The sequence below is a fragment of the Lissotriton helveticus genome, chromosome 11, assembly GCF_964261635.1.
Source record: "Lissotriton helveticus chromosome 11, aLisHel1.1, whole genome shotgun sequence".
NCBI classification, from domain to species: Eukaryota; Metazoa; Chordata; class Amphibia; order Caudata; family Salamandridae; genus Lissotriton; species Lissotriton helveticus.
Window position 1 is genome coordinate 1,079,756,612 of NC_136072.1, and position 17,231 is coordinate 1,079,773,842.

At 40.9% G+C, this 17,231-nt stretch overlaps 1 protein-coding gene across 1 annotated transcript in view; it reads right to left on the reverse strand.

Moving 5' to 3' along the window:
* Positions 1-299: 299 nt before the first annotated feature.
* Positions 300-17,231, reverse strand: part of RAB35 (RAB35, member RAS oncogene family) — a 159,064-nt gene continuing 142,132 nt past the window's right edge. The window contains exons 4-6 of the mRNA XM_078667657.1: positions 13,314-13,438; positions 13,053-13,177; positions 300-1,217 (exon numbers count right to left, since the gene is read on the reverse strand). Coding sequence (XP_078523783.1) covers positions 1,092-1,217; positions 13,053-13,177; positions 13,314-13,438 — 376 coding nt within the window. The 3' untranslated portion in view covers positions 300-1,091. The remainder of the gene's footprint in view (positions 1,218-13,052; positions 13,178-13,313; positions 13,439-17,231) is intronic.

Below are 17,231 nucleotides of genomic sequence, written 5' to 3' on the forward strand. Positions count from 1 at the left end.
GCATTACAATGGAAGAACAGGAAGAGCTCCTGTGATACACTCACTCTTATCAGAAGCTTCTTTAAATCCAAAGTTTAGGGATTGGTTTTTCCCTAAAAAGCTCGATTATAGTTGAGGGTTTAATAAAGGGAGTATGCTTTGGCACCCTCGCCACATAGCTGAGATTTTCTGAACGACTAAAAGGCACACAGATAAACAGGACTTCAATCAATGACCATATGAGAGCTTCAGAAACCCTTTAAGAAATTATCTTCAATTCCCTTGTGTGTTCCTCCCCACCCACAATCACAGACCAGTACTAGACTTCACATTTTATTTAGTTTCTCCTTTTTTTTTATAGACAGGCTGGTAGAAAACATTTTTGGCAGATTTGTTTGTAGTTTTCCTCCCTCTCTAATTTGGGGAGAAGGAGAATGGAATCAGAATAGAAACAGACTGTCAGTAATCCTCATCCAATTATCACTTGATTAAAAAACAAATATAATCCAAATCTGCTCCTTTTCGGTCCTAAACACCGGAGTGTGTTTCTTCTTTTGTATAGTTTTGAATATTTTGACACAAATTAAAGAGCACAGACTAAGTGGTTAGAGCTGGGCACCACTGTGAGCAGCCTGATTGATGCAAGTTGAGATTAAGAACTTGGTCTGCACTATATCTTTAAAAAGACGAACTCTAAGGTTCCTGATTGGTTGGCATTAAGAAGACGGAAGTCGAAGCGATACAAGGGAGGCGCGGCTGGTTAAAGCAATATACATTATGTACAGGCCCTTGGGTTAATTAGTCCACAGAGCAGACAACGGACAGTCCTTTTGTGATCGAGCGCTCCGGAAGAAGCATGGAGGAAAAGGGGGGACCAGAAGAATCCAACAGCGCTTTCTTGGCACAACAGTGAACAGATGCCAATGCCTCTTGAAAGAAAACGTGGAGATTCTTTTTTTAAATAACGGCACAAGACTGAGAAAACGCCCCCTGGGGCCCCTGACAGCAGGGCCCTGAGCCAGTGTCTGCTTCTTCTCCTCCTGCCGGGAGTCCGAGTCTCGCTGGAGGGATTGTTCGGTCTGAGAGCATGCTCTCCGAGGCCGCCCAGCACGTTAGCAGCACCGCTTCTTCCGTTTGCTGTTCTTGTTGAGTTTCACCACATCATTCTGTTGCTGCTGCTGCTTTGCCAAGTTCTCTTTTTTCGCTTTCAAAACGAGCTCCGTGATACAGTTGAACATCTGCAAAAGAGCAACCAGATAAGATTCAGTCGCCATATGAAATCCAGCCAATAGTATGCAGGATGTAAGGGCCTACTCCCCACCGAATGCTTTTAAATTGGGGATGGAAAGACATTTTAAAAACCATGATGATCTGGGGATATGGAAAGAACAGCTTTGCTCATCATCAAAAGGGAATACATTGGACTATTTTTAAATCAAAATCTGTATAGAAATAAATAATAAAAACTGGATACATTTCTCATACACAAAATTCCAAACTCACGTCCTGAGTTCAGTTCATAATGTTTGATGCTCTTTTAACAAACCATGCAATCGTTCCTGATTTAAGGAAAAAGAACTTGTTACTTACCTGTAACTCCCTTTTTCCAGTATTGTACCTTTCACAGATTCACATGCTTTAATCATTCCCCGTAGTGAGAGTCCCACGGTTCCATAATAATGCAGTATGTATCAGTGCAATAAGCTGTAAAGGGAATGCAAGGCTTAGTTTAATAGCCTATCTATGTCATTTTTAAAAAAGGACCAAAGTTGAACAAGGACCAAAGTTCAACAAGGAACAATCAGCCGACTGCACCCTTAGTACACTCAACCGAGGCATCATCCCTAAGTTTTCCAAGCACTTGTGGGATAGTCCTCACTTGCCAAGAAGGAGAGCCTCTAAGGGGAGGAAGGTGGGTCACATATGTATCCATAAAAGATACCAATACTGGAGAACAGGAGTTACAGTTAGGTAACACATTATTTCTCCAGCATTGTTGTTTCTTGAATCAGAATAGTTGGTAGTACAATACATAAGCAATAAAATAATACATAAATATGGCAGTGGATGGTGGGCACAACATTATAAATTGTATGGTAACAGGCTCATCTTATTGGAAAAGATGCTCAAGTATAGCTTGACCCACGGCTTTATCAGTGCTCTGCGCCAAATCCAGAGAATGCTGGGTGAAAGTGTGCCTGATCTTCCAGGTTGCAGCACAGCATATACTTTCAATGGACATCCCAGCAAATAAAACCGCAGTTGCAGAAACTGCTCTTGTAGAGTGAGATTTAGTCTTTTGTGTTAAAGGTCTGCCTGCCTTAGAATGACAGAACTGTATAGCTGCCGAAGTCTACCTTGCTATGGTGGGTTAAGGAATCGGTCCACTTTTTAATATTGGATTCTGTAGGCCACAAAAAGTTGTCTGTAATACGAATATGCTTTGTGTGATGTAAGCAAAACTTTAAGCACTTCTTAACATCAAGAGTATGAAGAGCTGTTTCCGCTACTGGTAGAGGATTGGGAAAGAAAGTCTTTAGCATAACTGGTTGATTATAGGCGAAAATCGGTTGAAATTTGGGATTAGTCCGAAGAATTACCATGCAATCTGTGAATTCTAAAACAGGTTCCTTAATAGTGAATTCTTGGAGTTTGCTCACTCTTCTAGCGGAAGAAAGAGCTAGCAGCAAACCCACTTTCCAAGTAAGGAACCTTGGTTTAGAGGGGATGGAAAGGCTCAAAAGAACTTTTGATTAGTTGTTATGGTACAGTGTTTAGCTGCCATGTGGTGACTTTATTGGAGGATATGCTCTGAATAGTTCTTTAAGAAATTGGATGATTAATCTTTGAGACCACAAGGAAGGAGACCCCAAGATTTGCCTGATCTTGAAATAGGAGCTAAATGCACTTTAACAGAGGAATGCACCAGACTGGATTTGGCTGGACATCGCAAACATGGCAACACCTGTCCTAGGTGTTCCACAGGGCTCAGCACTTTCACCCATTCTTTTTAATCTAGTAATGGAGCTCCTGGCAAACGCATTGAACTCAGGGGACATTCTTTTATCACCTGTATGCGGACGACACCCACTGTATATGAAAATCTCCACCCCAGAATACTTCATCTCCCTCACTGCTATTCTACAGAATACTCAAAGTTGGCTTACTGGCAACCACCTCATGCTTAACACCAAGAAAACGGAATTCCTTCTCATTTCCCCACCCAATCACACACCCAAGATAGACATATGGTTGAAACACCAAACTTCTTTTGACTGTGCTCTCCACATCATTGATTCTGTGAAATCCTTGGCAGTCACCATAGATCAACACCAGAACATGCAGGCGCAAATCACTAATGCCACCAAGGGAGCTAATCACCAGATGAGGAGGAAACTCAAACCCTTCCTCCCACAGACCAACTTAAAAATGGCAGTACAAGCCCTAGTGCTACCAAGATTAGACTATGGAGGCACCACTCTATGCGGTCTCCCCAAATACCAGCTGGCCCCGCTGAGGGCATCGCTTAATGCTGCGGCCAGACTGGTATTAGGAACTAAAAGAAATATTCACATTTCTCCGACCTTGAAAGCTCTGAACTGGCTGCCCTATGAGGCAAGAATAAACCTAAAGATCTTTGCATGTCCCATAAAGCACTGCATAACAACACCCCCAGTTACTTAGCTCTAAAGCAGAGTGATCGGGAGGATGCAGACAATTGCGAAGTGCAAGTTCACTACTACTGAAACCACAATCCTTCCATAAAAAGATAATTGGTTGCAGAGCATTCACAGGGTTTGCACCGAAGATTTGGAACGTCCTACCTCCAGTGGTACGTGGAATCTCCTCCTTTACCTCCTTCAAAAAAGTAAAAATGCTGCTAATGAACAAATTCGCATCCTAAGACTTTAATTCTATGCTGACCTCTAGTCACCTATACGATTCACATATTACTGCCTACCTCTTATATTGAAAGCGAATAACAAATGTAGGTTTACTACCTCAACCACCTAATGTTTAATAACTGTGTATATACTGTGTATTGTGAAGCGTTTCGATTCCCTCTGGGATAATTCTTTGTTGACTACTAGTCACCTATGTTATCCGTTTACTACTATGTACCTCTTTTGCATGGAATGGCGAATACCAAATGTTTGTATACTACCTCAACCTTCTAATGTTTAATAACAGTATATTGTAAACCGCTCTGATACCCTTGTGGGTCACGTTCGCTCTATATAAAACTTTATAAATAAAATAAGATGTGAGAGGATGTACTTTAGATTTCTCGCACCATAGACAAAATTGTTTCCATTTGAGGCAATATGTTTTGTTGGAAGAATCACCTCTGGCCTTAGTAAGGATACAACTACAATCCTCTGGAATAGCCAGGTGCTGAAGCTCATGGTGCTCAGGAGCCAGGCTTATAAATGCAGAGAAATCGGGTCTGGATGAGGGACCTGCTGATTGTTCATTGACAACAAGCCCACTTGGGTCTTCAGTTGATTGTGGTTGTTCTCCAACAACATGAGGAGCTCCATAAATCAGTGTTGTCTGGGGCATCGTGGAGCGAGGAGTATTAACAGGCATGGTTCCCTTTTCATTTTAATGAGAAGCCTGGGAACAAGCGAGATCAGGGGAAAAGCATAGGCATATATCCTAGCACAAAAAGGTATTCCCCCAGGATCCCTTTATAGAGTATCTGCTGGTGTGAAACCAGTATTTCTTGTTCTCCTGAGATGCAAAATGATCCAGTTTGTACTTGAACCTCTGTTAAAATATGGCGTCCAGAACGAGCTGGTTTAGTTTCGATTTGTGGCAACTCTGGGTTGTTCTGCTCAAGGTGTCTGTAAGGGAGCTGTGCAGTGCTGGGAGAGGTTTTGCTCTTATGGTCACCAGATGACTTATTGCCCACTGACAGATGGTTTGAGTTTCCTGAGACAGAACAGTAACGCTTACTTGTCATGTCTGTTCTTATTAAGACAAATGACCCCTGAATCCTCGGCAAGAAGGCTTGGCGGGCCAGCGTCATTGCTCTGAGTACGAGAAAGTTGATATACATCCTGTATTGATTTGGAGTAACTTGCCCTGAATTTGAATGTCTTGTAAGTGAACTCCCCACCCCTTCTAGAGAAGTCTCTGTTGTAATGACGTGCTCCGAAAGGGGGGGAAGGAATGTTAATCATGCAGAGAGACTACCAGACCTTGTCCACCAAGGAAAGACTGTTTTCATCACTGGGGTGATCTGGATGATGTCATCAAAATGTCCTTCCATCTGGAGCTACTGTGCGTCCAAGTTCTTTCTGGAAAAGTCGCATTTTGAGACAAGCATGAGGTACTAGGAGAATGGCTGATGATATCATGCCGAGTAGAGACTCGATCAGGCAAACTGAGGCGCACTTTCTTTTTTAAATTGAGCAGGCTAGAAAAGAAAGTTTCTGTTGCCTGTTATTTTCATTGAAGGTGAAATGAGACTTCTGGAAGTGGACTGTGAGCCCCAGGGTTTGAAAGAGGTGTAGGCACATGGAAGTATCCTTCAATGATTGTTGGAAGGATGGAGCCTTTATTAGCCAATCATCGAGATATGGGAAGATTTGAAGGTTTTTGTCGTAGATGAGTCGCCACTGGGGTGAGACATTTTGCAAATATACGGGGAGCATATCATAGACCAAGAGGGAGCACCTTCAACTGGTAATGAGTGCTGCCTACTGTCAATCTGAGGAATTTGTGATGCCTGGGGTGGATGGGGACATAGGCTCTTAAAAATTGAGGCTGGTTAGAAAATCTCCATGGTTGAGAAGGTGGAGAATTTCCTGGAGGCTAATTATATGCAAATATGGTTTCTACAGATACTTGTAGAGTTTCCTGAAATATAGAATGGGGCGCCACTCCCCTGATTTCTTCCTCACTAGGAAAAAACTGGATCAAAATCCCTTTCCTCTCTGAGTGTGTGGAACATGCTCTATGGCCTCTTTTTAATAACATGCCTAATACCTCCTTGTGAAGAAGATGAAGGTGAGATGGGAAGAATTTTACTGGTGAAGTATGAGGTGGAACCTGAATGAACTCCAGGGTATATGCAAAGAGATCTAGGACCCACTTGTCCGTAGTGATTTTACTGCATTGATGTAGATATTTGGAAATTCTGACACCCACTGATTGCTGTGTAGGGGTTGTAACCGGCACACTGAGTTTGCCACTGCTTCCTGCCGGTATCTCTGGTGGAAGCAGCCGGTCTCCTAGGTTGAAACTTAGAATAGGATGCTGAGGGCAGTGCTCGATAAGGCTAGTGCTGCTTATTGGCGGGCCAAAAGGGCTGCTGGTAGGACTGTGGTTGATATTTCTGGTATCCTCCACAATATAAGTATGTTCCTCACCCATGAGCTCTTCAAAAAGGGGTCTTATAGCACTTGTGAGTTCCTAGGGATATAGCCATCTCAGCGCCAGACTTCATAGCCTGTAGGGCGTCATCAAAGTGCTTGCCGAATAAAGAATCGCTATCGAAGGGCATGTTGGGGATTTTAGTGTGAACTTCTGGCCAGGTGGATGTGACCTTGAGCCAACCCTGGCGTCGAAGGACAGCTTATCCTGCAGATTACTGGAAGCCTATGGATGCAATGTCAATTGCGCAGTCAATTTCGGGTGCTGATCATTCGCCTTTCTGCAAGGTAAGTGCAGCTTCAGCTTTTTTGCCTTCTGGCAAAAAATCTAAGAATGTGGCGATGTCCAACCTCATCTGGCGACCATATCGCCCCATAATAGCCAGAGAGTTTGCTGCATGGACAGTTGTACCTGACATCCTTGTGAATCTCTTACTGATATGACCAAGTTGCCTGCCCTCCTGGTCACGCAGAGTAGAGATTGTGGTGGAAGGATTGATAGACCTGCGCAGTCCGAGTAATAACCAAATTAGGTTTTGGATATTCTATGAAACAGGTTTTCGATATCAAATCAAACAGGCAGGCGAGCCCTCTGGCACCTTATATGTGTTGTCAAGTCTAAGAACAGTAGTGACAGTAGCCCGTGTCTCCGGTACTTGGACTCATTCTTCCCAGATCTACAGTTGGTATTGCTCCGACTGTTTTTCTGGATTGCTCTTTGAAATCATACAGTAAACAGTCAGATTGCTTGACAGAAACTGGGAGCTGGAAACATTTCGCTGCTCTCTCCATTAGCGTGTGAAAACCATCTTCCGGTGGAGAATTCACAGATTATGGTGCAGTAGGTGAAGATGTAGGGATAAGGAAACTGTCCCTTTTGTTGGTGATGGTTCTATTGCCTTATTTCGCCTTCTACTATATCTCCATTATCATCATTATCTGTAGTAGATGGATGCTATCAAGGAGGCATGGCGATGCAAGATAGTGGCGTCATTATTAGAGTAAGTGGAGGCATATAGTCCGGTGACTTAGGTGCAGGCATAGATACCACTGGAGATGGTTGTTGCTCTTCAGCTGGTGTTGGAAAGCGCTTGTAGTAATTTTAAAGTATGCTTTGCAGATCTTGCACTAAAGCAGTTGGAACCTGGACCATGCCTGGTAGTGATGGAGGAGGAGCAAAGTGATGGTATTGCTGCACGTAGTGATGGCTTGTTAAACTGGTTCATAATAATCATGTTCTTACTCTTCATCTCGATATTTCATGTGTAACTCAGAAGGGCTGTGGGCTGCACCAAAGATCCCTTGATACTCATCCTCTGATTCTTGGAGAACCAACAAGTGGTTTAGTTGTACTGGAGACATGCAAAAGTCATGTTGACGAGGTAAAAGACGGCAGTAGTGTTGATGGTGGGGTTAGAAGTAACACTGGTGGCTTCTTCTGTCAATTTCGATGAAGACTAGGATTGCATCGTCAACAGTGCCGTTGTCGATAGTGGTACGGACGCCAGTCTAAATACAGTTTTAGTCAACATTACTGTCGTTGTTGGAGTAATCATCATCAACACAGATACCGTCAAAGTGATAGTAGTTCATTGTGAAAGTATTGACAGAATGCCAGTCATCAATGTTTTGATCTTAGATGCAGTCGAAGAAGGTTTCCAAGGCGTTGATGCCGTCAAAAACATTTTTCCAATTAATTTGGTCTTTTTTTTAAACCTGTTCAGAGGCTCTAGGTTTCAAAGGCAGGGCTGTAAATGGAGTTGAAGGCTCAGATTTAGAGTTTGAAGAAGCCCTTATTCTTTTTTCCTCATGTGAGGAGCCTGGTGCAGATCCATGGGAGGTCTTTTTGTAGGCTTTCTTGCTCCTACGAGGGGACACATGGTGAGACCATTCCCTCTTCTTGGAAGTCTGTGATGAAAAAAACACTCCCTACTTTCCTCCTCAGAAACAACTGCAGTTTTAGACTTCAATTTCTGCAACCATAATAACAGTCTTCACTCACTGTCTTTGAGGATTTTGGTAGAAAAGGTTATGCATAGTTTGCAGTCTCTCATATTGTGGGATAGAGGAAGGCAATACATTCTTTATAAGGATCTCCTGAAGGAAGCCTTTTCTTACCACGGGTGGCACAAGGTCTAAATAGTCCTTTCTTAACAAGTTCTGACATGCTGGAACAGAGAAAAGAATCAATTTGGAAATCCCCAAAGCTGAAGAATTGAGCATAGCTAAGGGAGACACCCTCACACACAACATGCAGTGAAAATATATAGGACGATGCTTATATTGGGAGTGTTCTAACAGTGCTGTCGCCTGATTGGTCATTGTTCAACTTCTTTTTTTTAAAAGGACATGGATAGGCTATTAAGCTAAGCCTTGCATTCTCTTTACAGCCTATTATACTGATACATTCTGCTTTACTATGGTACTGTGGGACTCCCACTTCGAATGGGAATGATTCAAGCATGTGAATCTATGAAAGAAACCCCAATACTGGAGACTAAGTAAATCCCCCACATTTATAAAAATGTATCCAAAAAATACAAAATACACCCACCACCCCAATCTTTACTGGAACATCCACATTCTAAGCTGCCATTATTTATTCCACCTCCAAGAGTTTCATTTTCAAGTACCTCTCACCAATTCACAAGCATTATCTTACATATCCTACAAATGTGCATTTTGGCATCCTTTCAGTGGGGTCTTGGCGAAGCCCATAATCTCTTTCCAGACAATAATAACTACATGTATAGGTAGCCCACCCTCCCCTTTCACTGGCGATCAAGAAAGGCTAACACTTGTGATAGCAAGATTTGTGTAGTATGGTAGAAATCATATCCCTTTTTACAAATAATGTTGGGAGCAGCATCAACAGAACTTGGACTGTCTATTGTCGATTTGACACCTTATCATTTAATAATTTTCACCTCTACCTAGTTTGCAAGCCTGGTCTTAATAAGGGAGAAAATTATTTTGACTCCAGTTGGAAATCCGAAAACTCAAAGGCAGGAAACTCTGACCTAGTCTGCTTTCCTTAATCTACCCCATTTGCTCTAAAACAAAGCATGTGAAATAGCTCAGTCCGTCAGACAGACAAGTCTAGAGCTGCTGGTAAGAGGTTAAAATCCGACCATGGCCACCCATCTTTCTGAGGATGATAAAATGAATACCACTGAGCTTGCACAATATTAACCATTACCTACAAATAGTCTACCTTAATAACTTTTTTTATTTATTGGAAGTATCAGAAAACGCTCTACAATGTTTACCCTGGACTCCCATCATATGCATTTCTTAGTTCAATTTATCCAACTTTTCAAGTTTTTTAATGCAATTTATCATATTCACTGTAGCATCTTCATCAGTGTCCAGCTGGAAGGTGATGGAAGTCTGAGAAAAAGGGAACCTGGAAAAAAATAATGTTATTTCCCCCAAACAAATCAAACCTCGAAGGTTAAAGACAGTACGAAGAAGATTATTACAGGGTTCTATATGTTTCTAAATAGTACTGAGCAGTTAAGAAGCGTTTTTTATTTTCTAGTCCCGGCTGGTGGTGTCAAAACAAGAAACCTCTGAAGGCTATTCTAAGAAGGCGGCGTTTTAAGTACACAGTTAAAGGGGTAGGATGAACTAGTGGAGGCACGCTTACTTAAGGTATTAGCTGCGTTCCTGCTTGAATTTGTGGATAGTTTTTGGTCTTACAATCAAGTACCCTTAGTTATAATCACTGTAATGAGGTAGCACAGGATAATTTTTAGAAGCGAGGTGTTTGGAAATACATTTATTCAGTTTTAATACAGTACTGTCTGCGGCACATGCAAGGAACTGCACAAACACAGATATTGTTGCACAAATGTAAATAGTGGTGTTACTAAATGGAAACATGAAATAAAGGACTAATATATCAGATTAAAAAGGAGGTGACAAGTGACAACTAGAGCAATACAAAAGCTTGAGTGTTAGATGGCCATCTATAGGACTGCAGTGAAGGGAGCAAGTACACAAATTGTGAAGAAGCAAAAGATAGTAAGAAGAAAGAGTTGAAAGCAGAAGTGGCAAAGCCAGTAGAGCGCAAGGGAGGGATACAGTGGAAAAACGAGGACCCGTTTTAAGATAGAGACATTTTAAATAGACAGGAAACACAATAGAAATAAAGTGGGGAGATCAAAGAAGAGGCGTTACTAAGGTGCAAGACTGACACTAAAATGCACAGCAGAATTATGTAGTATTTGAAAAGTATTGCTGGAGTGTATCAATGCAGTATTTAAGTAACAGTCCTAACACTGCCAGAACATGCAGTATCTCAGCACTGACAAGAAGACCTGCGAGGGATACTACTTTTGTCAAGATGACAATGAAAGACAATTTCAGAATACTGACTTGGTTCTAGAGTAACAAAAAGGTGGCCAAATCCAGGGTCAGACGGTTGGAGTGAGCAGCAGTGAAAAACAAAGGAAACCCTTGCAGAAAAGAATGATTATCAAAAAGACTAACGAACCCTAAGAGGTAACATACGGTCTAAATTGTAAGAGTTATTGTGTAGGTGAACAGCCAGATCTTCATTAGTTTACTAATTCTTCCTTTATTGTGTGACAAGTTGGTCTTCTCAATACACACAAGTAAAACTTCCAATCTAAACATGCACACAGATTCAATAAATACAATTTACAAATATAGGAGAACCTGTTCCAATACTGCTTCAATATTGTAGCTCCTCAGTTTAAGGATCATTGTTTTCATAAAGAATTGTGCCAGTTACACACACGTGTCTAGACACTGCATTCCATGTAACATGTATTGATTGACATAGTTTGCGCTTCCGTTACTTTAATAAATATGGTCAGAATTACCATTTCATTTGTACGTTAAAAACAGAGGATGGTGAAAGGGGTGGTTTACTCAAATCACTGCATTTACCTAAACCTTTGGCACTCTTGGTTAACTGTTTGGCTTAATCCCAAATTGTTCTCTGCATATAATGGAGCCAGAAACCCTGTCCAAATATTTGCAAATACATTTCAACCCAGCTAATAAAACTGGCAAAGATTCACTATCTTTTCCAAGCAATCTATCAAATTGTGCAGTATATTTTTAATATTGAAGACAGACCAGACGGGAATTAAATCAGTCCTTTGAACTAAAATATACAAATGTATTGATTTGGTTTCACGTCATTACAAAAACAAATATTTCACCACTAGTTTATCTTAGAAAGCTGAATCAGGGTTTGCTTCCCTCTGATAAAATGAGTCATGCAGACTTAATGAGAACCTTAACAACATGCACTACCAGTCCTAGCTCAATCTCGTTTTGCCTCCAATCAGCTTATAAAGGGTAGTCTACTACGATTAATCGTCCATGTTGCAAATCCACACAGCTCTAGCAAAAAACCTCCTGCTGAACAACACTCAGTTTGGTGCCTGCGAAGTCCCATGAGGACCACGGAAGCAAAATGGTCCTTTCTGTAGGTCTGACTCTCAAGGCAGTAGTGCTGGGTAAATACATATACAGCCTTTCATGTTGCAGCCTGGCAAGCGTCTAAGAAAGGAACACCCCTCACCAACATCCTCAAAGCAGTTTTGACTCTGATGTAAAGCGACTCCTTCATGGCCTGGGCATAGAAAGTCTTCATGCACAGGTTGATCCACCTGGATAGCATTCAGTTGTGTAATGCTATACATTTTACTATCAGTGAATATCACAAGAAGCTGGCCAACTTGGCACTCCCTTATACGCTCAATGTAGAAGCTGAAAACTCTCTATGGGCTCAAGCAAGGAGGGGTACTGCCACAGGAGGAGCTTAACAAACAAACTGACAGTGTTCTTAAAGAGAAGTCTGTCAGTTCTGAAGGCAATTTTCAAACAGTAAGGAAGGAGGGAGAGCAAGATGACAGAGTAGGTCAGAGTTGAGAACAATGCATCAACAAACCAAGTTGAAAGGAGCCACAACATCTAAAGGAATAAGAACAGAATAATGTTTTGCATATGCTCAGATATGGGGATTAGCAATGCATAAATTGAGAATAGCACTGAAGGGAACCTATAGAGAAGAGTAGCAAGAGCGCAAGTTGCACATGGATTATGTTTTTCAAGCTTTCATAAAAAAAAAAAGAATGAAAGAAATGGGACTTCAACAAATTTAAGCGAAGATTCTTGAAGCGAAGATCTACTAAAACAGGCAAGGCATAAAGTTGCCAGTCACAACAAAAAGGGATACAGCGCAAAGAAATAAAGGGGGAGAGGGGAGATTTTTACAGGTGAGAATTTGATGGGGGAAAAGGAAGGTTTAAGGATGAGTAATACAGATGCAATAACAGAAGGAGGAAAAGCAAGAGATTGGGTCGGAATTAACAGGCGAAAGGAGAACATATTTTCCATTACATTAGTGACCATACAAAAAAAAGTACTAAAGTTCTGTAGACAAGACAACTAGGTTTTAGGTTATGTAAAATGTATTTTAAAGAACGTTAAGATCTCTCTTGGTACTGAAACAGAGAAGAGGAGCAAAGGGCAATTAACATAGCGTAAACTATAGTTTTGAAGTTAATACTCTAAGCAAATGATATTTCAGAAGAATTTTGAAAAACTGAACACAGCTATGTATGTTAGATAGTCTTCATCACTTCATTTACACAAAGACAACCCTTTTCATGAAAAATTTTAATTTTGTCACAGCTTTTCACCAGCACATACCTCTTCAACATTTATATTTTCTTTAGCACTAGTCTCAAATAGCTGGATCCCCATCTGGCCAGCAAACTTATAAGCATCTTCTGTCTCCACTACCTTTCGTTCGGGGTCATCGTTTTTATTGCCAACTGGAAGGAAAATAGAAGTGAGTTGAGTCAGTTCGTTATAAATAGATTTTGTAAGTACTATTGCTCTAAATTACTTCTTGTCGCAGGCAAATCTTAGAGTATAGTTAATAGCATATGCACGACAACCGGATCTTACCTAATATCCTGCAAACATCATCACAGTTCTGGTTAATCTCATGTAACCACCGCTTCACGTTCACAAAGGATTCAGCACTGGTGACATCATATACAACGATTACCCCGTGGGTCCCTCTGTAGTATCTGTCCGAGATAAGTAAAGAACAAATATTAAAACATAGGGTGATTTGTACACTTTGGACACAGGAACAGACATTATGCAGCTTGATATGTGAATGTGTGAATACTAATACAAATATCTGATGACAGCAGTACCCTTCTGGGGATGAAAACCTTAACTTAGTCCTTGAATGAAAACAAGGGATAGGGATTTATAGATCACCCACAACAGATGTATTTTGACCGTCAACACACACTGATTTCTGCAAGAAAATCTGCTCCACAAAACACATTCAAAATATGAGCACAGGTTTATAGACTTCTAGAATTTGACATACAAGTATCAAGATCAAGCTGCTACCTTCACTAATACCACTGATTATTTATGTGGTATCACCAAGTAGCAGATAGGGTTTGAAAGTAACCCTTGCATACAACACTAAGTGATGGAGATGCTACTGTATCACAGGAAAAGATGTAATGAATATATACAGGAGTTACACACCCCTGCAACGTAAATTCTACCCAATGTCTACATCTACAAAGATGCTAGGATGCAAAACATGGGGCCAAGATTAAAAAAAAGAAAGAAAAAAAAGAAATAAAATCATCAAGAAAATAATATTTGAGAAAAACTAATATGACCTCAGAAAAGGGGAAGAAGGTGGTAGCAAGGAATCTACAGCAAGATAAAATATCCAGTACAAATAAAAGTACTGTGGGTAAATTGTTTTTTGAATAAACATTTCATCCCACATATTTATTGTCTTGTAGTACAGCCAGAGCAGCAGGAGCCAGAAAACCATGTTGTGAGAAGAAGCGGTCCTATCACTCTTAAAATCAGCCTGACTAATTTCAGCAGGCTGGCTCAGCTCATGTAGAGTCAATCAAAATCCCTTCTGATGGTTTTTACTTTTAAATTAAAAAATGTGTACGATGCCTGTATCTGGGGGCTGTTTCTGAGCTAATTTGTGTAAGAGACTAGCCATTGGAATAACAAAACATCCTTCAAGGCAAACCTAATTCAAGATATCAATGCGTGTAGTCCAAAGAACATCCAGAGCCAAAAAACTTTCGATATTGCTACTGAAAATGGCAAGCTTGCGGCAAAGTCAAGGAAAAGTGCAATTGTTCTGCTCAAATCTCCCCAGAGAATGGTTTGCTTTTTCACCAACTGGCCAATTGTGATAGAACAACATGACAAGTGCCTAACACCTAGACACATCATCCACAGTGTTAGGGCTGGCGTGTAAGCCCCATCTGCAAGCATAAAGCCTATCATTCATAAGTTGTGCTCCTGCTCAGGTTCCAGCAAATGAGTTGCTTTGAGGTAAACTATTCCCCAAAATAGTGTAAAACAGGTTGTAAGAGAATGCTTCGCAAGCTCCAAGGCCAAGATCCCATTCACAAAAATCTAAAGCCTCTTTTTCTCGATATGAGGAAATCAAGAGGAAGTTTTTTATTTCAGCTTTCTTGACTAAGCCTCAACAGCAGCTTTCCCTGGAATGATCCAACATTTTAGATCAGAATACACGAGTCCATTTTATGGGTGCCTGTTCAGTAACAGGATGTGCTAAGACTTTCCCCAAGCAGTGAGAAACTATATCAAAGCTTAAATAAAAGGTACTCCAACATTTCAAGTCCTGAGCTGAAGTTCCCTGGTAATAAATACAATTGTATTTAAAAAATAGGTAGAGCCAAGTGGAAAGCTACTGCAGTCTTATCCAATGATGTATATTCTTCACAAGGAAGATCAGAGAGGATTCAAAACTCACCTTCTGGGGCTGTGTCTACGCCAGAGGAGTTTCAAAGGTTTAAGTATTGATCAGGATCAGAATAATAGCTTAGTTGTTGCCATCATGTTGCATAGATGGAACCATACATATCTTAAAATTAAAAAAAAATGTGTTTGGTAAAAGTAATCTTCACCTCCCACTGGGTACAGTTCGGAAAACTGAAGTAGCAACATAGTAAAAGGACATCAAAGAAGGTGAAATCTCTGCTTTTAGACAGGAACCTTAATATCAGAGAAGAACCTCATCTCTCTACAACTAGATCGGAGGATCACTCACACCTGCAATAGTTGTAGGTACGAAGGCTGACTGGCAGCGGAATGGTCAGTGATTAATTACCTTAAAATCCTGGAGACCAAGACATGGCTGAAGGTGGGATTTTCTTTTTTTTTTGTATTGAGTAGCGGGATTAGGGCAGCAGTGGGCACTGTAGACAATGGGAGATCAATTTTACTCCTGGAACTCCAGTCATAGAATAACTGAGAAAAATTTTAAATCCCCAAAGTATTTTAAGAAAAAGTTAAAAAGTGGCAATTTTGAATAGAGCGATCTGATGCCCAGAGCAAAAAACTAGAAATACCCCCATACACCAGGAATCTGGGTCCGAAAACAAACATATGCATCTAGCATTCTGGGCAAGCATTAAATCCTGGGAAAGTAGTAATGAGTATTTTCTATTTGAGAACATTCCTTATGGAAACGGGTAAGGGCAATAGATCGAAAAAGTTCTCAATTGAAAAGCCTGCAGCACATGGAAATAAAACAAGCATTTACAATGCAATGGTTTCGCCTTTGGAAAAGTTTGAGCTATTGGCATTGTAAATGACAAAATTTGTATTTATGTGTTGGTTTTGAAAACAGATAAATAAATGGCATTGTCATTTACATTGCCATTAGCTTAATCTCTCGCAAATGTGAGACCTATTGTACCCTTCTTTTTAAATGGCTCCTTCCGTTCATATTGTATTGGCTGACAACTGTACAATGGGGCGAGATAGTATCTAATGGACATCCATACAAATATTACAAGAGATGATGTTTATGGGTCTGAGAGAAGTGCGGCAGCACCCCCATAAAATTTTAAAAAATGCATGCGGAGATCGACAATCAACGGGACATTCAAATGGCGGCATTTGAGGGGTTTTAATCCAGGCTGTGACATATCCTTTATACCTTTAGTGAAATGACGTTACTGACCAGTACTGTTCACGCTAAAAAAATATCCTAGCACCACTCACTGCCAAGCAGCTAATTGGGCTTCCATTCATTACCTCAGTAAGCATTTTTTTACTGTATGTAGAAGCTTTGACATTTCGAGAAGCACTGTTTTTCAGACTCGTCTGGTGATGAATCCATCAGATGTGTCCTTTCCAACAAGTTACTTACTTTTGCTAAATACATTTCTGATGGACACTCGGAGTCCCTGTAGACTCGTCATTGCAGTCCCTCCTCCTCTCTCGAGCTGTGGGAGATGATTTCATGAATGGTTCTCCCAGTTAATAATCGGTCTAGCTAGCTCGGTCTCCTATGCTGGCCTCTGTGGACCGCTAGAATTAAGGTGAAAATAATTCATGGGCGCATTCATGGAGAAGTGTCCTATGTAACTCCACGCTAGAATCGTACTGGCGCCACCTAGGGGCCATTGCTGGAGATTACTTTTTTCAATCTGCCTGATGCCTGGGAAGAATGCATCGGATAAATGATTCGGCAAAAAGACATCCGGGAAAAAAATTCCATTACTGTATTGGCCTGTCCATGTAGCTTACTACCCATGAACAGGGCGTTGAAGCACTATTGAGTTGAAGCAACTTGTTCAGTAGAACCCAATAACGTACCAATGAAAACTCCCAGACTTTACTAAAGGGGCACAAGGCAGAAACGGAGAAACTGATGAAAACCGACCAGCTATTGGCAAACCAAGGGGGCTGAACGGACGCCATCTTCAGATGCACAGGCCCACTGATAAAGAAATGTAAAAAATCTAATAAAATCTTTTTTCCGGGGACAGAAAGGAGAACTGGAGA